The 20804-nt window shown below is 43.4% G+C and overlaps 1 protein-coding gene across 3 annotated transcripts in view; it reads left to right on the forward strand.

The window, feature by feature from the left end:
• The window catches only part of LHFPL3 (LHFPL tetraspan subfamily member 3), a 235574-nt gene extending 220799 nt beyond the window's left edge, over nucleotides 1-14775 (forward strand). For all 3 annotated transcript variants that reach the window (XM_054274240.1, XM_054274249.1, XM_054274232.1), the window contains one exon: nucleotides 13796-14775. Coding sequence is in view for 1 of the 3 variants with exons in the window: in XM_054274232.1 (XP_054130207.1) it covers nucleotides 13796-13824 (29 nt within the window). In the remaining 2 variants the exon portion in view is untranslated. The remainder of the gene's footprint in view (nucleotides 1-13795) is intronic.
• The last annotated feature ends 6029 nt before the right edge of the window (nucleotides 14776-20804 follow it).

Consider the following 20804-nt stretch of genomic DNA (forward strand, 5'->3'; position numbering starts at 1 on the left):
ATAACCTTCCAAGCACACAGAATTTGTACCAGACACAATCCTTGCTCAAGAGCTTCCAAATCTAGTTTTGAACATTGTTTTCCAGATCTTGCTTGAAAGGTAGGTTCAGTGTCCTTGAAAGGTAGAGCACCATCCCCTACTTCCTGCCAGAAGATCTTACATAGAAATCTCTAGCCAAAACAATACTGTCTTCATTTGACAGAAAGGATCCAGTAGGACCAGACAAGAAAGCCCACACTGAGCTGTTGCTGGTTGAAAATTACATAAAAAGACTAAAAAATATAAGCTTAACCAGAAAAATGCCAAAAGCCTGAAAAAAAAAATCTAGTAAATATTATTTATTTCATACATGATCAAGAGAAGGTTCTCTTGGGGAAGAAAATCAGAAAATCATAATGGGAAGTCCTTGATTGATCCTTAGTGCTTCTCATAATAATATGGTGTTAGGAATTGGCTTGGTTCTACTGAGTCAAAAAGGAACCAGAAAGGTCCAAAAGGGTTTCCATCAGATGGAGATTTTAACACAAAATGTGGCTGGGAGTCTAGATAAAAACCACCAGTTAAAGAAAAGTAGAACTGATCCCTTATTTATAGGCTTTGGTATTTCTGGGGACAAAACCCATTGCTTCCTAATTCTAGACTACAACCTAAACTGGAATTATAACAATTATAAGTCAGGAATCCAAAGCAAGGAAGATTTAGCCATGGTGGCATGTGTTTCATTAGCAGGTAACATGAAGAATCAATATTTTATGACCTGTCACATATTTGAGTCATCTGTCATGTTTTATCCTTAGATGTTAGGGTTGTTTGACAGTTCTAAAGTAGAAGGAAGCAAAACAGAAAAGAAGTTTTTTTTGCTGGTGTCACACTGTCAGAAAAATTTAACAGGTAATAGTCTACAACAAGCAATTAAAACACATTGGTCTCTTATTACAGAACAAATTCTACTCTGTGGGGCCTGAGGGAAATGCATCTCATAAAGTTTGCTATTTTTATGTAAGAAGCCAGCACAAAGTATACTTTCCCCGCATGAAAAAAAAAAATCAAAAAGAAGCAAAAATGCTGCTATTTCACAGTGCACAGATGAATACTGATTTGGAGACCTTACATAACAGAAAGATCCATCTGCAAAACCTCAGGTTTTTTCTGCTGAGGTCCAGCTACTGATCCCAGAGTCAGTGCAACCACAGACCCATGGGGGAACATGGCCATATGGAGGATACAGTCTATATTGTCCAAATAAAGAGCACAGCAAAGGAAGGCTATTAGTTCACATGAAGACAAGGAAGGGATGAAGATGAAATGCCTGTAGAATTACCTGCAGCTCTAGAAGTGTCACAACTGCTCATGCTTTCTGTTTTCCAAGTTCCAGTTCTGAATCACGTGTTGTACTTCAATCTCAGTTAAAAAAAAAAAAAAAAAAAAAAAAAAAAAAGATGCAAGCAAAAACAAACAAAAATCATCCTTCTGTGCCTCATAATTGCAAAGAAAACCACTAGCTCTCAGGAAATAAGAAAGAAATCAGGCTTTTCACAACTCATGTTTATATGTCTTCCTGGTTTTTGAATGTTTATGGTTCATTAAGTCTTTCTGGAAAACAAGGACTTTATTCCCTGAGCAGCACTAACAGGATGAGTCTTCTGCCTCTTCCAGTGGGGTTCAAAAAAAGGAGACATTTTCGTTTTTATTTGTTTCTTTAGGTAGTTAGTCTAAAAGTATCCAAGATTTTGTTTATCAGAGCATTTTCTTTCATTTTCCACATCTCCCTAGAATAGCTCCTTTCATGTGTTAAAAAAAAGAAGCATCCGAGAAAATTTCAGTCTCAACAAATTGGTATTTTGCACTGAAAATTCCTTCAATATAAAGTTCCTATGGCTAACACCATAAAAGTCCAGGAGAATGAAGAAATCTGAATTGTGGCTTTTTTTCCTGTCTCAAAGCAATTGATAATATGAGACTTTGCTAGCAAAGGGGTTTGCATATCACTGCAGAGAAGAAAGAGCATGGACACACGGTGATGTAAGGGGTGCAGGAATGACCTCCAAGCTCATCCCCAGGGTTCAGTGCCCATCACTTTGGGACCACCATGAAACCAGCACATTTACCTGACCACAGCTGTCCACAGTGCTGCCCACGTGGAGGGAGCCAGCACACAAGGCAGGGGCTCAGTCCACGGTGCTGGTGCTCAGCAGCGTGTCACAGAGACAGACACTTGGCCACTTGTCCCTGGTCTGCACAACAGAGGCTCAACTGCCTTACCAGGCCCACTGGAAGAAAAGGAGGTTTTACTTTTTCCTTGAGTTTCTGCTGATTTCTAACTGTGCCCAGCCTGGCTCAGCAGCTTGGCTGGCCCTGGCTGCAGGGACCTTGCTGCCAGCAATGCCCAGCCCTGCAGCCCCTGAAACCCAGGCAGGCTCTGCTCTCCCCCAGGGCTGGGCGATCCGAGAGGATGTGACCTCCAGGAAAGGACACCAAATTAGGAGCTGTTCCAGTGTCTGAGGCGATGAAATATTTAATCCCTGCTCTCCCTGGGATATGCATCATCACAGATTTACTTATCTGCAGCTTGGTGACAGCAGCGGCTGACAGGGACGATGACAGCTGACACACATTAACCCAGCTGCACACACAAGCTATCGCTGCAGAGCAGAAATCCATCAGTATTATTTCAGCACAAGGAGGTGACTCCGTGCCAGACACCAAACACAGGCAGCACCTGCCCTGGGGATTCAGCACTGCCAGGGTCTCCTGAGGCAAGGGAGCCTCGGCGGGAGCCTCAGCCCCAGCAGGGCCAGCAGCAGGGGCACTGCCCCCTGAGCAGCCCAGCCCAAGGGCACACACAGGGTCCCCTGTGCCCCCACTGCTCACCTGGCCAATGGACCAGAATGAGAGGGAAGTATGGACAAATATTACTTGTTTAGGGTGTGGGAGGGTGGAAGTCTTTATTGGAGCTCTTCTCCAGCTGCAGGTGTAGCTGTGCAGATGCAGCTGGACCTGACCTTCTTCCCCTTTGTCTAAGTTGCCCCCATTTCTACAGATCAGCTTCATTCTGAACAAACCTGTATCACTGTCTTCTTTATCTAATAGGTTGTTCTGAATTATTGTTGTCTTGGAGAAACTAGTGACTGAGCTTTGAGGAATCCTGGTGAATCTGGGGTTTGGTTTGAGATGGTGGGCTGGAGATTTCCCCCCTTCCTGTTAGTGTTTGGTACTTGGTTAGTTGCTGCCTGAGACTGCCCTGCTGCCTCTTGCTGCTACAAGGGCATCCTTACATTGAAAGGTGCATTTTACCCAAGACTTGTCTTATAGTCATTGGTGGGAATAGCCAAACAGGAAAATTGTCCATGTCCACCTGTCACTGAGGGCTCCTGCAAACCAGCTTGGCTTTCTGCATGCTTTTCAGCTGGCAATTTCCTAACACAGCCTCCCCTTCCCTCTCTGGGATAGGTTGTTTTGGTTTTTTTTTCTCTGCACTGCTGATTGCAGTTTGCTTTCCATGCTGAAAGCTCTTCAGAGAAGGAATCTCTTCTTTTTCTTTTACAAGAGTGCCCTTCACACCTCTAGAGCAACTCAAGAAAATGTTTAAAGGAATTATATAAATTAATAGCAATAATAAATCCTTACAAATTGTCCAAAGCCTGCACAAATTTGGTTTGGAGCAAGAAAATGAAGATGACAAAAAATAATGTCTTTTCATGACAGATGGTATTCACCAAAAAGTTCACCCTCTCCCTAGACCCTGGCTTTGCCAACTCCCAAATCCAGACTCTCTTCTAGCTGAGTATCATCTAACCACACAGAGATTTTTTTTTTTCAGTAGTTTAACATGTAATTTCGTACCTTGGAAACAATTGTGAGCATAATGTACAGTTCCAAACACTTCCTATTTGCCTAGAGAGTATACAGAGAGTTAATTAACATTCCTGTGCTTGGTAAGCTAATCACTAAACTGCAGATTTGAAATCTCAGACCAAAGCAGCTCCAGATCATTATCTTTCTGTTGCCCATAAGCATGTAACTTGGCACCTGTATCTTTCTCAAATGGGATCAATATTTGCAGCTCATTAGCAGGTTTTGGTGGAGACCCAGCATCAGAGCAGCCAAGCAGTCAGAGAGGAGTGTGACAGGATGAAGGACACACAGCACAGCCCTGGTGAGCCCCTGCCCCAGAGGTGCCCTGGACAAAGCCCTGCAGCTGCAGGACCATTCCCCTCCACAGTGAGCCCCTGAGGCCAGAGCCCCACTCAGTTCCAGCCCAATTCATGCATCAAATTCTCTCTTCCCTCCAGCACAAGTACATACAAAGAAAAAGTTTGGAAAAGTTCTGGAAATCCTTGGATGTGTCTTTGCTCAGCATGGATTTGTGCCATGTTCCCAGGTCACACAGCTTTTGCACTGGCCAAAGAACAGGGAAATTCATTTCACACAGACCAAAAAAAAAAAGAGATTTTAAATGTTTTTATTATTCTGCAGCATTTAAGGTTCATCAGCATTGATATTTTTCTTATTTTCTTTATTTGAACTTCTTGCAATGTTTTAGTTATTATGTTAAAATTTAAAAATCAGCTTTTTTTAAAGGCAATTTAATTCACAGAAATGTCGTGTTGGAATGACCAAAGAACTGCCAGAGCCCTCTTCATTTCTGTTAGGAGGAAACACTCGCTGTGTGAATTGTGAATTCATCTGGAGAAATGCAGTCTGTTGAGAAAAGAGCAGAGCTCCCTTTCTGTCACACCACTAAAATAAGCCCCATCGTAGCAGCTTCCTTACACGGAGATCCTGGCTGGCACCTTCCAGGCTCTGCTGCAATACTTTGGCTTTCTCCCAGCACTGCCTCCCCCTCTCTGTGCTCACAGGAGAGCAGCCCCAGCCAGGCTGAGCAGGCAGTGCAGCACTGAGGGCTCCCCACAGCCCCCAGCCCACGCTGGCCCTGGGCTCTGCCTCCTGCCTGCCCCGATGGCCCAGCACAGACAAGGACAGCTTTGTGTCAGTGCCACCAAGGTTTGCTTCCCCAAACCAACAAACCTGCCAATGTCAACATCTAACATTGCCCAGCACAGGAAAACTCTTGGAAGATACAATGCTGCTAAAGGTAAATATAAAATGTTGCTAGCAAAATAAAAAGCCAAAAGACTGTACAATGCCAATCCAAACATTTTCTGGCTGGTATGCCCAGAACCTTGTCAAGATACCTCACTGACATGGCTGGATCCTCAGAGAAGCTCCCTATAAACAAGTACATCAGTGTTTGTAACAGTTTTTAAATACAGACAATGAAGAGCTTTTTGGGCAGTCTGATCACGCAGCTTGGAGGCTGGAGAAACAAACAAAAATACCTACAGATCCTCTGGGTTCCAGGGGAGAAACTGAAAACCAGCTACAGCAAATGGGCAGAATATAAAGAAAGTGAAACATTTTCTCATTAAACAGTTAGAGAACAGGAAGAGTTTAGGAATCACCGTTCAGAGACTCCTGTTCAGTGACAGCAATTTATTTGACCATCTGGGCAAAGAAAGACTGCAGCAAACCACATGGAGGAAATAAAAATAGATGAACAACAAGTGACTGATTTTGCTTGACTTGAGCCTACAACTCTACAGAGCAGGAAGCTCCTTCATGTGAAAGACATTATTGATGAAGGCATTTCAGCCTCTTGCCAGTTCTTCCAACAACATACTAGATCTCCCATGCCAGCAAACCTGTCTTGAGACGTGACTCCCCTGCCAAACTCGACAGAAACACCACCAAGTACAAAAGACAAATTGATGAGCCTTCTGGAAAGGGACCACCAGAGGAAGGAGCGTCTCTGTGATGTTCCACAGTCAAAGAAAACTCTTTAGGAGAAAGAATAGGAGGCTTTTTGATGTGTTTGTTCATTATGATAAAAATCTTCCTTCTCGTGACAGAAGCAAATATTGAAATGGAGGAAAAGGCAGCGCACTGTTGAGCAGGATCTGATCTCGACATCCCAGTGTGTTGGTTCCCACTCAGGCAGACACAGAGCCTCCTCCCGTGTCCAGGGCACACTCTGTGTGTGACAGCAGCAGGGATGGTGATGCCTGCCCTGGAGGGACAGCCATGAGCTGCCCAGATGAGGAGCCCAAAAGCTGTTCATAGTGAGGCATGGCAAGCAGAGCCATCACCCAAGGGAGCCCAGCTTCCACCAGCCCAGACTGGTGCCAGCAGATGACAGAGATGACAGCTACAGCTTGATCCATCCTTGGATAGGTCTCTGTTCCCTTGCCTGTCACTCTTCTCCTGTCTTTCTCACCAATAAATACACATATGTTGTATTCTTGGAGCTGCATTCAAACCAGAGGAAAGCCACCCAAGCCAGGGATTGGGAAGGGTGGCAGGGAAGTTTGAAACCTGCCCATTTTCAGAGTTTTAGAGCCTGCCATTGCCAGCTGGCTATATTTAGGCATAGTTGAAGTAGGGTCTTTCAGAGATAAGAAAAGTGTCAGGCGCTAAAGAGGTGCCTTCTTTAAGCTGCTCTAACCCCATTTCGCAGCATTTTCAGTCAAAACTCACCTGCTCCTTCAGGCACAGTCCCACTGACAAGAGAGCCAAGCTGACTGCTGTATGGAACCTGGCTCATGCCTTCCCATCAGGCTGGACTGCTGCTTGCATCCTGCCCAGTCAGTCCTCAAGCTGTTTAACTGATCTTACCTGATTTAACTGATTCCTCCTGACCTGGGGCTGGAATCTCAGACCCAGCTTCTGCAAAGCCATTTGCTCACCAGGAAGACAGTCCTGGTGCACGATGGCACACCCCAAAAGAACTAAAAATACCCATCCTCAAGCTGTGCTCAGATAAGGTCCCTGATAGCTTGTTACAAACAAGCCTAATCTTTCAGGCTTTGTTACAAAACTGCCTAATAGTTTGATATTTCATGCTGAAGATCTTCCATGCATGGGCAGCAGCTTCCCTCTTCTTCCATGCATGCAATTAATGACTTTGTGCAGGGTAATTATAACTGCAGGATTCACACACCTCACTTTGTCCATCTCAGATTTAGGCCTCCCATCTCATCCAGGTCTACAGACCCACAGAAGCCAACAGCACTCATCCATGCTGGGAACCATCCTAAGATTAAATTAGTCACCCCAGGATGGTCCTGTCCTGCTCCAAAGATTTCCTAGAGCCTCACATCTCATGTCTGACTGTGAGAGGGCTGATGTTATGCGAGATGCATCTCCAGGCCTAACCTCTATCTGATCTCTCTGCCCAAAACATCTTCTCACCTTTCTCAAAATTTCCGTCTGGAAGAAAAAAGGAATTTAAAGAAGTCAAGACCACAAATGGTTAGGCTGCCCTGACCCACTCTGGGCTTCAGATTTAATTTCCCTTTGTTTCTCTTCATGTCTCCTTTCATACCTTGGCACAAGGTGGTGACACTTCATTGCTCAATGCCTTTTTTGTGGTCAGTTTTTCTTGTCAACCACATTCAGTCCTGGGGCCTTTTGCTTATTGTCATAATAGCTTGAAGAAACATTCTGTCTGGAGAATTCAACAATGCAGAAAATAATGTATCCCTGCTGTGTCACTCTGTACTGTGAGGGTGGTGAGGCCCTGGAACAGGCTGCCAAGAGATGCCCTGTCCCTGGATATGTTCAAGGCCAGGTTGGATGGGCTTTCAGCAGCCTGGTCAAGTGGAAGGTGTCTCTGCTCATGGCAAGGGAGTTGGAATGAGGTGCATTTCAGGCATTTCAGGTCCCTTCCAACCCAAACCATTCAATGATTCCATGATTCTCCACCCACAGCATGCTGTCTGCAACCAGCCCCTGAACCAACATCCATTTCCTCCTGTCATGTTTCAGTCATCACATACAATAGAAAAAGGGGGGAAAATACAATGTAAGATTGAATTGGATTTTAAAACTACAGGACTTGGCCACAGTCTGTCAGGGAGGGTAGGACAGTTGCTGAGTGCATTAAGTATTCAAGGAGTGTAGCTTTAGGTGTACTGGGTTTTTTCTTGTGAATGACAGCCTGTAAGCTGACAGCAAAGTTCTGTCCAGCTGTGTGTTGTACACACATGCTGGAAACCTAGAAAAATTGATTTCACTGGATCCTTCAACTTTTCCTGTTTCTTCTCAGAAAACAATGTCTAGTAAAACAGCATTCTGTCTGTTCAGCCATCATTGCCCCTGTGGCCCTGAAACCATCTGCCATGCATGGAAACAACTGCACTTGTAAGAGAGAAGCAGCAATATACAAGAGAGAAGCAACAATGTACTTTATTGATATAAACCAGTGATTTAACAAAGTTCAATTGTAAATGCTACAGTGGTTTAACAAGATTCAATGGCAGGATTGTTTATTTACTGCATAGAGGACAAGAGCAGACAAAACTGCCAGAGACCCTGTCATTGAGCATGAGGTTCAGAAAGAATTCCCTTGTGTTCTAAACCCCTTCTCAAAGAGAAGTGTAGGTGTGCCTGACTCCAATCCTAGTCCCAGACTTGTTCAGTGGTTTATGTCTGAGGGATTATATTTGCACAATCAATCCTTTATGTCACTTAGCTAAGATGTCAAAGTTCAGTGTGCTATTAACCACTTACCAAGGCTCTGTTGCAGTGAGGAATCTCGCAGCTTTGAGGAGTAACCTTGACAGGTGACATCCCCTCCTCAAGGGGACATCCTGGCATGCAGCCCACCACTCCAGACAGCCCTTGGCTACCAGGCTGCCACCCCACCCCAAAGCCCAGAGAAAGCTGGGTGCAGCCATCAGACCCCCCTGGTGGTTAGGGCTGAAGCAGTGGAGGGGAGCACACCACCACAGCATCCTGCCACATGCTGGAAATGTGCTTGTGCAGCCAGGAACTGAGCCTTCTGACAGCAAAACCACCAGAGCCACACATTTAGAGAATTCCTGCATGCTCCTGAAACCATTTCCTACTGTCCTAGAAACACTTCCCACAAGCCATGCCCAGGAGTTCAGCTCCTGCCACTAACAGGGTGAGCAAGATACCACCCAGCAGATTGAATAAGTCCCACAGTTCCACTCAGCTCTGGTTTCACAGGGCTTGCATACTGAATTGGGAAAAATCTTGTCATTTTTTATGTGATTCAATTCTATTTTATTGCAAGGAAGTGCTGCAGCAGAAGAGCAAGCTCACACACCTTCTGCTCAGATGAGCTTTTCCTCTAATGCCATATGGACAAAACCATCACACAATTTCAATTCCAAAATTTTGTAAAAGTTTTAGTAACTCCTCAAGGTTTACTGTGCATTCTCTTTAACCCCTGCCCTTTCAGGTAGTTTTTGGTAGCTGTGAGTGATGGCAGAGCAGGCGGTTGCCAGATCCTGCCTGCTTGTTTGCCAAGGAGAGGAGGAAACGCCTTGGGCAGCTCTGGTGTGGACAGGTCATTAATCACATTTTGTTGAGAAGGTGCTGAACAGTGAAACACTCAAAGAGCACTGCTAGTAAAACAGTTGGGGAATTTCTGTCCATTCTCCTTTCCATCTCCACAGGCAGCCTTGTACCCTCCTTACTGTGTCTCAGCTGCAGTGCAGGTGTAGGCAGCAGTGCACCATTTATTCTCCTCCTGGCCATACAGCTCTTTCCAGTATGATCTGTGCACAGCTTCCCCAAAACACGGGCTAGAGTTTCATCTTGGATCATCAGGAATCTTGGAGAGGACCTGAGCTGGTGCCTGGCTGGTTACTGAGAGCACAGTTTGCCCCAGGGCCACTCTCCAGTGATGGATAAGCATCTCCCCATGAGGCCAGGGTAAAGGATGCTCAGTGCATCAAAAGGGAAAAGGCACCCACAGCAGGTAGGGAAATGGGAATATACATAAATCCTCTCTTTCATAACATGAAAAGTAAAATAATTCTCTCAGGCCACTCAAATTGGGTTTGTTATGTGTTCTAAAGAGACTATCTTCAAGGAAATAAGAGATAATGGGTCATTGGTTGCCTTGTGCAGCTGGGCATCTATCTGCCTTTCATGCCTTTTAATTACATACACCTGGATATTGTCCAGGCCATGAATACATGTTCCTGTTTGAATTTTGGGCTGCAGTGGCTACAAGTGGAGTTTTAACACACTTAGCATTTCACCAACCCTGATGTAAGCAACAAAACCATCTCCCTGTGGTTATAAGGAGCTGACCCAGATCAGTGTGTCCAAAAAGGGCAACACAGCTGGTGAGGGGCCCAGAGGACAAGTCCTTTGAGGAGCAGCTGAGGGAGCTGGGGATGTTTAGCCTGGGGAAAAGGGGACTCAGGGGGGAACTTATCATGCTACAACTCCCAGAAAGGAGATTGTAGCCAGGTGGGGGTCGGTCTCTTCTCCAGAGTAACAACTGACAGGATGAGAGGAAATGACCTTGAGTTGCACCAGGGAAGGTTTAGATTGGATATTAGGAAAAATTTATTCACCAAAGGAGTTATCAGACACTGAAATACACTGCCCAGAGAAATCTTGGATTCACTGTCCCTGGAGGTGTCCAAAAGATGTGTGGGTGTGGCACTTGGAGTTACGGTTTAGGAGTGAGCATGGAAATGCTATGTTAACAGTTGGAACTGATGGTCTTAGGGGTCTTTCCCAACCTTAATGATTCTGTCGTTCTATAAGCAGAAAGGTGAGAACTCCAACACCTCATTATAACTGAACTCGTCCAATTTTTTTTGCCCCTCCCCCTACAGACCAGACAGCAGTGTTATCCAAGGTGCCTCAGCATGTCTATTTTCAACTGCAGAGCTTCAGAATCAATGTTTCTCTCATCCTTCATCACCTCCCATACACTCCCCACAGTGCAAGCATTCAGCAGAGATGATGTTTAGGCTGGAGGAATCCTGTGGAGGTCCTGGGTGGAAATCTCTGGTACCTCATTAACCCATGGCTTTCTGCCAGCTGATGTGGTTTTGTAACTGTACCAATTTTGGTGGCACCACATTTTAGTGGCCAGTTGCTCTTTAGCAAAGCAGTTGTGTGTGTTTGGAGTCAGCAATAAAAGATGAACACTTGAAAAGGCTTTATTTTCTAGATACCAGTCAAATACGTGGTGAAGATAATTTCAATATGGCTGGTGACAATTAGTGGTGTAAAGTGTTAAGGTTGTCTGAGACAATAGATACCCAAACCTAGAAGGTCTGCCTTTCTCTCCATATTTACTGTTCATTTTACTGACTTTACAGCAACAGCATGGAAGGGACCATCTGAAATTCAGCATGTCTTTTACACCTTGTCAGGGAGCAACCTGGAAATCTCCCTGTGATTCATCTTTACCACAAACAAACCTCAGTGTCCTCTTTCTGAAATGTACATAAACACGAAAATGCTGCAAATCCCTCCAGGCTGACTATACCCCAGCTCTGCAGTCAGCAGAAGTGATTGCCCTAATTGAGTGTGTCAATTATAAGCAGTAACCCCATTGTGGTGAGGTCAGCCTAACAGGCAGCCTTTAAAGACTTTAAATAGGGAACTTAAGAGCAGAGCACCTGGGTGGCTGGGTAATACAGCTTCCATGAAGACTGCTTCCATTAACTGATTTCTTGGCAGCAGCACTGTAAGTAGCTCTAAGAAAACAAACTTCAAAAGCCTGTGGTGTGATACAAAACAGACTGAGAGATGTTGCATGTGAATAACTTATTTATGTCTTGTCAGCTATGGCATTTGTTAAATTTCATTTCCATGTGTACAACACCTGCATGCAAAATTTGTCCAAAGAATTAATGAAGGTCTTAGTATGTTGCTGCTGAAACTCTGAGTGGTGCTGGAATCCAATAAGCAGTGTTAGGGGTTTGAATAACATACATGAAATTATGATTAAAAATAATTGAAAGAAATGGCTCATTCAGTTCTGCTAAGCTATAATTGTTCCTAGGGCACGTGTTCCTTACCACACAAAGTTATCTTTCTCCAGATTTCAGTTTCACCAAATATGGATTGTTTAAGAGGCCCACAAACCCCCTTATCTCAGAAAATAAACAGATTGGAGGCTCAGGCACTTTTTCATTCACTTTATTTGGTAGTGCTGTTTACCTATATCACTAATTACCACAATAATAACATTAGTAACCACATTTATAAAATACACCAAAGTTCCAGACTCAGACCATTTGTAATAGATTTTATTTATCACAAGTATCTTCATTTCTCATCCACACTTTATCTTTCATTTTTGCTAAATGTTTCAAAGGGTAAAAGGAAGCTCATGGAGGTATGAATTGCAAGGGTTTGTTTTTTTTACAATTGGAAACTTCCATCCCATTACATACTCTGATCATAAAAATGTTTTTACCACAGTGAACATTATCTTTCATATTAATTTTTTAACACAAAAAAACTGACCCATTTTTTTCTTTTTCAGTTCCCTCCCTAGTTCACGTTATGCTTCTTACATACTTATTTGCTACTTTCTAGTCTCAGCAACATTAATTAAAAGTGTCTTGTAAAATAAATCTGGACTATAGATACATGCTGAACAAGTCTGGAATTTTCCTCCAACACGAACTTTGCTTGAGAAATGTCAGTTTGTTGGAAGTTGATGGGGAAGCAGGCATCCAAGGTCCATGGCAGAAGGGTTTGCCACCACCAGGCTCACTGGTTCTTGGTACCACCACCCCAGGCTTTAAGGTCTGGGTATCCTGCCCTGGGGCACCATGCTCTCTGGGAATGTGGGTGAATTACCTGCAGGCCAAGGTGAGCACAAGAGTCAAGGGTGTAGGGAATTTGAGGGGATGGCAGAAGTGTAATATGGGGGGAGGAAATGAAATATTTCGGTCTTCTTACAGTAATATTTTTAAGTGTTTCTAGTCCTGAAATTCTTTGTTTGCTTTCATTTCAAAATGAAATTCATTCTTTTTCTTTTGTTGTGACAAAAAAACATGATTTACCCCTAGTTCTGCATTCCAGCAGTCTCTTGCAGAGGCCCCTGTGTTACAGTACAGGAACTGGGGTAGTGATGACGTTGGCCATCCTCTGGCCCAGGATGTGGCTTTGTAAGACCCCCTGAGCAGTGACCCTTGCACAGGAGGCAGTGGAGAGGCTGCCTGCCTTCATGGTTTGGCCTCAGGGGTCTGAGACAGTCCAGCTAAGGGTGAACTGGCAGAGTTCATTCGGTGCAGGAACCTTCTGCTCACTCTGAATGCTGGGGCATCCAGGTTTCCACCTTTGCCTGTGTGTGGGTGCTTGCAAACAGATCTGCTCATGGAGCCCCAGCTCCAGGGGTGCCCCTGAAGCACCAGCTCGGGGGCTGTCACCTGCAGCCAGGAGGGGAACCTTTGTCACTCTGCTCCCAGGCCCAGCGCCCTGTATGCAGCTCCACTGAAGTACATGGAACCTGGGCAGTGGGAATTAGATTTTAAGGGAGAGTTTGATGTGCAAACACCCCCACACCTCTGCCCTCACTTGAAATTTAACACAAGGCATTATTTTATCATGTTTGCAAATGTGGGCTGTGTCCTCGAGGGAAAGGAGCTTTTGATATGGAACAGAAATGTCAGGATTTTAACTCAGTTCATGGTATTCATCTAGTAAATGTCATTCTTGCCCCACATGCATTGTATCTTTATTTTCATATTGCTCAAACTTTAGATGAAATAATCTCGTTCTTTTGACTTCCTGTGTCAATTAGCTAATGAAAAATTATTTTTGAAAATTTCAGATTACAAATCCTACCTACAGATTAAATTTTTCACTTTTCATGACAAATGGAAATACATATAATGAAGTGCATTAGAATATTGGTCAGAGGCTTGCTCTAAGCTAAGCACAGAGTGAACATTTTTGTGTTTTCTGGCAGTAAACCAGCTTCTCTCTTTTCTCTGTTTTGCAGTCCTACTAAGCCAATCCTCACTAGAATGAGCACAAAACAAATGAATAACAGCTTTTGTACATCAACATTAAAATGGGAAGAAGCTTGGGAAAGGGCCTCCAACAGAGAAGAACGCTGACAAGTGCAAAAATGCCTGATGGATAAGCACCACCTTCTAAACATAGATCAGCCAGACATGGAAGTGATTTCAGAAGAGAAATGCAATCATGGATTACACACCAGCTCATTAGAAACTGTTGCTGAATTCAGCATCCAGAAGACATGCATGAAAAGTCACATTTGGGGAATAAATTAAAAGGGGTGTAGTTGTTGCTAGATAAACATATGTAATATATATGCATTGAAGAGGTTTGTAAATGTCATTTTTTTTATTCGGACGGAAAGCAAAAAGCTTTAAAACCTTTCACAGTAGAGAGGCAGTTAACTTCAGACTATTCCTATCCCAGTAGCCAAGAAGCTGTTAGGACATCTCTCTTAAATTAGCATTTATAGACTCTGAATGTTTCCATCACCTAGTGGAAAAAGCATAACTTTTACTGCTACATTGCTGCACTTCATTTACTTCACTGTATAATAAGTTGACTAAAACTGTAAAGCTTCTCAATTTTTACTGCATATGTGTTCCAATTAATATGTCTGTAACAAACTTAAGACTCAAAAATTATTTCTGACCTATATTCTAGTTCTATGAAGCATATATACTATAAGGTATGTCTGACTGAATATCATAATTCTATAACTTCCCAAGATGCATAGAATTGTTTGTATTTGAAGTGACAAAATAAAAGCCCTTGATTTCTTTTTTAACAGAAGAAAGTAATTAACCCCTTAAATGTAACACACTGCTGCTCACTTCAAGGGCATTTCGTTCCCCTGTTCTGCCATACAACTGTGCAGTGACACTGTCTGGCCCATGCTAATGCCAGTCAGACAGGGTGATCTAAAGAGACCTTCTGGCCTTAAGTTTAAACTCAACACAACTCAGTAAAGTTCTGAGTTTAAACTCAATACAAAAATTAACAGACTAGTAAGCAAATACATGTTGCAAATAGCCATGTGAGGAGGGCTGGATGCAAACAGCCCTGGGGCACTGGCAGGGAAGTCCTTCCCTCCCCAGGTCCCACAGGGTGCATTCAGTTCCAGAAGCCACTGAGAAGTAAAACAGGAGAAGGCACAGAAGGAGCTCCTGGTGCAAGGCCTGGATGCAAAGCAGCAGGCACAGAGCAGCAGAGGGAGGCAGGGACTCCCCCTCTGCTCCTCTCTACCCTCCCACCAGGGCACACATCTGTCCTGGTTGGGACTGGCCATGAGCACGTCGCTCCCTTCGTGCCTCTGGGTTCTCCTGTGTATCACGGATTAATCCTGTGCAAAATGAGCACTCCAGTGCTGATTCCTTCAGGGCTTTTAAAGCCTGTTCCTTCATTCTTTGGCTTTCAGGGGAAATGGCTAAAATAATAAATAATTGCTAGTGTTGATCCCAAATAGTGCAAAATGCTGAAGACATGAGGAAAACATGAGTTAAAACTGCTTTTTAACTACTGACTGCACAACAAAAAATATTCCATAATTTAGTGCATGAATCTCAAAAAAATTTATTTTACTTTTGAAAGAAAAATTATCTTTAAGCAAACTGCCAGTAAACAAATACAGGGAATTAGATAACTTTTCTATCTAACCAGGGTACCAATGTGGCACTGACTTCACCTGAATGTCAGACAAGTAAATTTATGTGTGAATCTGGGAGCATTTACAAAAAATAATTTTTTTAATCTGAAACTGTGCTTGTAACTGGATGTAGAATATTCTTCTGACTTCTAAAGGACCAGGACTAGCTGGTCAAAAACCCCACCCAAATCAGTCAATCACCATAAACATCTTCCCTATACCTGCTATTGACCTGAAGGGGATGGAAGGTAAAAACCAAGTAGTTCACACATGAGGCAGCATAAACTCATTTAAGGGCCCACTTCAGACAGGTTTTTTAATCTCTGGTTAGTCCAACCAGTGTCAGCTGGAAAATGCACATCCTCAGGGGCCAGATGCATTCAGGAGTCCCTGTTAAGTGGTGTCTCAGTGAAGCCCATCCTCATTCTCTGCTCTTGTTGGCTCACAACCACACCCACACCTCAAAGCCTGTGAAAGGGTTTGTTATCTGGACGTGCTCTCATATCACATCTTCATTTGCTCCTTGAGTTTCCCTCTATCCCACATTATTGCAGTCATGGCACTTTTGCTGTGACAGAAATCACCAAAACAGGGTTTCTTTGTATTATATTATTTTGTTTAGCATCATGGTGATGTTGTAATGTAAAAGCCCTTTCTAAATACACACAAACATTGCAAAAGAAGCGCCATCACAAGGCATCACAACCCTGCCAGGGCAGCTCAGTGAATATGTACAATTTGTACACAGTCAGAAGGGAGAGACATACCAGGATGTACATCATTAAATGTTGACTCAGTAAGAATAGTATGTCTTATCTTTTTAAATGTTATCACCTTCCCATCCCACTCCATTGTAACTTGTCAATTGTAATTTCTTTTTAAGTCAAAAAAAACTGTAAAGAAAACTGTTGAAATACCTGATTTTCTGTAAAAGTAATAATAACAATAATTTTTGTTACTTCAAAGTATGCTTGGTATTAAAGTACCTAATAAAGTTCAACAAAGACTTTTGTAGCATACTAAAATAAAGTGTGATAGTGCTTTTCTCCAGCTTATCTGTGATAAGGCCAGCTGTTGTTGGGATCACTGCTCTGCTAAACACAAGCCTGGACATCTCCTTCACATCTGTGCCTACAGAGGTCCCTTAGGTGTGTCAAGTCCAAGCAGAATCAGATCCCTTAATGAGTGCAGGGATTTGTATTCATGGCACAAATTCCTAGGAGAACCCTGTTGGTAAGTCATCTCCACCCTCTGGATCCTGGCTACATATCCACATATGGGCAACAATATAAAGTTCCTAATTACTCTGTTTGCTATAAAACTTGGCTTATAGTAAGAGAAAGAAGAGTGAAAATTATTTATAAGGTTATTATGGTTAAATAGAGAACTGCCAGGTTTGTAGTATGCTGTTCATTTTTATGGGCAATGCAGTTCAGTTATTTATAAATAGATTGGAAATCCCAAACAAGTGATTTGGATGACACAAAAAAGCTCAGAAGTTGATCACCCCCTAATTTCACCACATGAAGGTACACTGGAGCCATCAGGAGCTGTCACATCATTCCAGTTTGCACTAACAGGAGGTAAGTACTTCCTTGTCAAAGAGATGCTGGATTTACCTCCATGGTGCTGATGCAGCAGTATCTGCATTTGGAGATGATCTAGAAATTATTGTGACTGGGGTCTAATTATGCCCAAACTGCCAGGCTCTGACACATTTCAATTAGAGTAATGGATCAGCTTCCCTCACACTATCCATCTTTGTCTGTTCAAGAAAGGAAAATGTAATGCTGGACCCAGCAGCTTTCTGTGTGTTTTCACTGCTAGTCTGATATCCATCAAACATTTTAAAGTTTTAGTTGTTTCACCTGATTCTCTGAGAATTTGAAATGGAATAAGATCTAGGCAGTTTAAAGTAAATAAAAAACCCACCCCAGATTTGTCCTAACTAGTTTACATTGAAAAGACAGCCATATGCTGAATAGGTTCTGAGGTAGAGCTAGAAAGGAACACTTTTTTTCCCCATGTGGTGAAATCAAGAGATTTACACATTTCTCCTTCCAAAGGAGCTCTATACAGGATGGAATGGCTTTGTTGGAGTAGCTGGCAGTACATGCACACATTAGGCATGCTTGCAGCCATTCCACCTTGGTCTGTGATCCACAGCAGCCTACATTAATAATTTGTGTAGAGACTCTCACAGAAGGCCTGGAATTCTGCAGAAGGTAGAATATGTAGTTTAAAAATCCATTCTCTTCCCTTTAGATCAAATAACATTTGTGTCATGGTGCTGAAAACACAAAGCCAAAGCTTGCAGTGATCTGATACTGATGTGATGTTTTCTATTACCCATCTGTCTCTCTTAAATTTTTGCTTAGAGTTACTTTATGCCTTTGCCTTCTGAAATGTCTTTTGCATTTTAAAAATAAATGATATATCCTTCCCTTCTTCCAGATAGTCTCATAACCCCATGAGGGGGTGGGGGGAGATGGGGAGGCCAATTACACAGCTTTTCCACTTCACAAAGTGATGAGAGAAGTATTGCCTCTGCAAGAGGAGAATCTCCAGGGGAAAAAGCATAAGCAGGCACATTATGGTCATCAACCCCCAAGAGGAGATGTGGCCCCTAATTGCCTATGAGACACTACAAAGCTCTTCTCCTTTTGAAACAGCTCCAAAAGTTGCTGCAAAGCACTTCCTGAGATCACCAGTGTGTGACCAGCCTCCAAGGTTGAGCATCAGCTCAGTCACCTGAGAAAACAGCCTGGAAGTGAAAATGCTTCAAAAAGCTGGGAGCTGGGGCTGAATTAAGCTCCACAAACCAATTTTAAATTGGAATAACAAAATCAATTATTACTCCTGATTTTGTCAAGTGCAAGGTAGCTTTATATTAGCCTAATATAGCTGTTATGATTATTAATAAGCAAAATTATATATTATTGTTAGCAATTTCTTAGGAGAAAAGTGAAATAAAGATTGTCAAAATCCTATATGCTACGATGAAGTCTCTTTGGCATGATTACCACATATTTTCAAAAGTATTCCCACAGTTTAACACCAGAAGGTGCTCTAGATCATCAGCCACATTACCAGTTACACAGACTCAGGGTTCCCCTGTGACATCCCAGCACAGGAAGGTAGGAATTTTGCTCTGCCATAGCAAAAACCAAGAACTTCATCACTTTGACAACTCAAGCATGGCTTTCGCACAAGATATCAGGCAAGACTCTGGGATGTCAGCACAAATGTCAGGCTTACAGGTATGCAATTAGCACCCTGATTCTCCTTTATATAACTTTAAGCCAACACAATGCAAAATAATTAGTAATAAGCCAGATATTCAGTCTGAAAACAAAAATTAGGTCTCCTCTCCATTTGCTTTGATTTTTTTTTCCATTAAAGAAATGAAATTGGTTGAAGTGTCACTGGAATATTCTGAGGGCCTACTAAGTGCCTGCTGTATTTGTTGAGTTTCTCAAATGGCAACAGCAAGTAATGTAAAATATTATGCTCATGAGGCCATGAGCTGAGATGGTTGGTGACAGAGCTTTCTAGAAGAGCTTTTAGGTGATAAGCTACTATACATGTCATCAAGAAAGGAGCTGTTTTAGTCAGCATAGCTGAATTTATGAATGCTTGAGAAGGATAAGGCATAAAATAATTCAGAAATTCTGAACGAAATTCAGGCTTAATACATGCCATCACTGTTTGGGGGGAAGGGGTAATTTTTATTTTATATGCTTTAATCTAATATGAAAATCCTCATTTACAGGTTACAATTTATTTTGCTTTAAGTAATGTGAAAATTCTTCACCCACAAGGTACCTTGGGATGCTGAAAGCAGTGAAGAGGCTTTCCTGGAGCAGCACCAGGCACGATGGATGTTGTCCTTATCTGTGCTGCCATCTAATGGCGCAGCAGCCCCTGGCGCCTCGTCCTCGGGAGTTGGTGACTCAAAGGCAGCTTTGCATTTCCCTCCATAGAGATCAAGGTAACAAAAGCAGCGCACGCCTTACCTCCCGCGGCTCCCAGAAACGGGGCAAAATCCAGGAGATGAAACCATCACCATGTTAACTCACACTGCAGAAAGTTTGATACGAAGTTTGAGAACTTCTACTTTTTTTTTAATTTTTCAAGACTGACAAGAAAAAGCTTTATCTCTGTAAATGTGGATAAGAACTTTGCTTAGCATTTAAAAGCATTTTCCAGACCTATTGAGCCCAACATTTCCCAGGGGCAGGCTTCTGCATTTCCCAGATATGACAGGCACTAATTTCTATTTACCCCCTCAAAGAACCATTTAATCATAGCATGGTTTGGGTTCAAAGGGACCTTAAAGATCACCCAGTTCCAGCCCTATGGCATGAGCAGGGACACCATCCATTAGACCAGGCTGCTGAAAGCACATCCAAGCTGGCCTTGAACACTCCCAGGGATGGGGCTCCACAGCATCTCTGGGCAATCTAAACCAGATTTAAACCATTATCACTTGTCCTGTCACTAGGACCCTGCACTTGGCCCTGTTGAAATTCATGAGGCTGCCCTGGGCCCAGTTCTGGAGTATTGGAAAAGAATCCCAATATTACCAGGTAGATTGTGCCTGGGCTCTGACCCTTGCTGCTGGGCCAAAGGTGGCAACTGTGGTGTTTCACCTCAGAGACACCTTTGGATGGCTGGAGGTTGCAGCTGGGAGCTGAAACAAATCCAGGCTTATAGAAACCCAGTTTACCTCAGGTGGGAAGGCTTCAGGTGATGGTGAAGAGAAAAGGAGATGGATTCTGCCGGAGGGTTAAAATCCAGAGTTTATTCCATGGTCACAGATGTCTGAATCCGGGTAACAGCTCCAACAGAATGTCGAGCACATGGTCCTTGGTCAATTTAAGCCCAGGGACAGGGGGAGGGGAAGGGACAATTGAGCACCAACCAGGTGGGAGGAGGAGGGTCTCAGGGGACAAGGGACACCTAGACAGGCCAATGACCCCCAGGCCTGAATTTCATCCTTTGAACTTGACCAACCACACGATGCCTTGCTGGAATGTTAAGCCTGATTGACAGAACTCACTCAGCAAGGGGGCGAGGGGGAAGGGAGAGGGGTAGTGCCACACCTGGGAAGGGACGGGGAAGTAAAACAGGAAGTTGCAACACACTGCAACACTGGAGCTTGTCCATGTCCCTCCCCATGACATCCCATCCCTCAGACATGCCAAGTGCACCCCTCAGCCTGGTGGTGTCTGCAGATCCACCCTCAGCTCCAGCATAAGCCAGGCAGGCTGCAAGCTATCAAAGCTCTGAGTGGTGTTTGGGAGTATGGAATTGAGGGATGGAACAGCAGAAGTAGGAGGCA

This window comes from Melozone crissalis, unplaced genomic scaffold, assembly GCF_028551555.1.
Source record: "Melozone crissalis strain CALT ecotype California unplaced genomic scaffold, PUWL_Pcris_2 ptg000004l_1, whole genome shotgun sequence".
NCBI classification, from domain to species: Eukaryota; Metazoa; Chordata; class Aves; order Passeriformes; family Passerellidae; genus Melozone; species Melozone crissalis.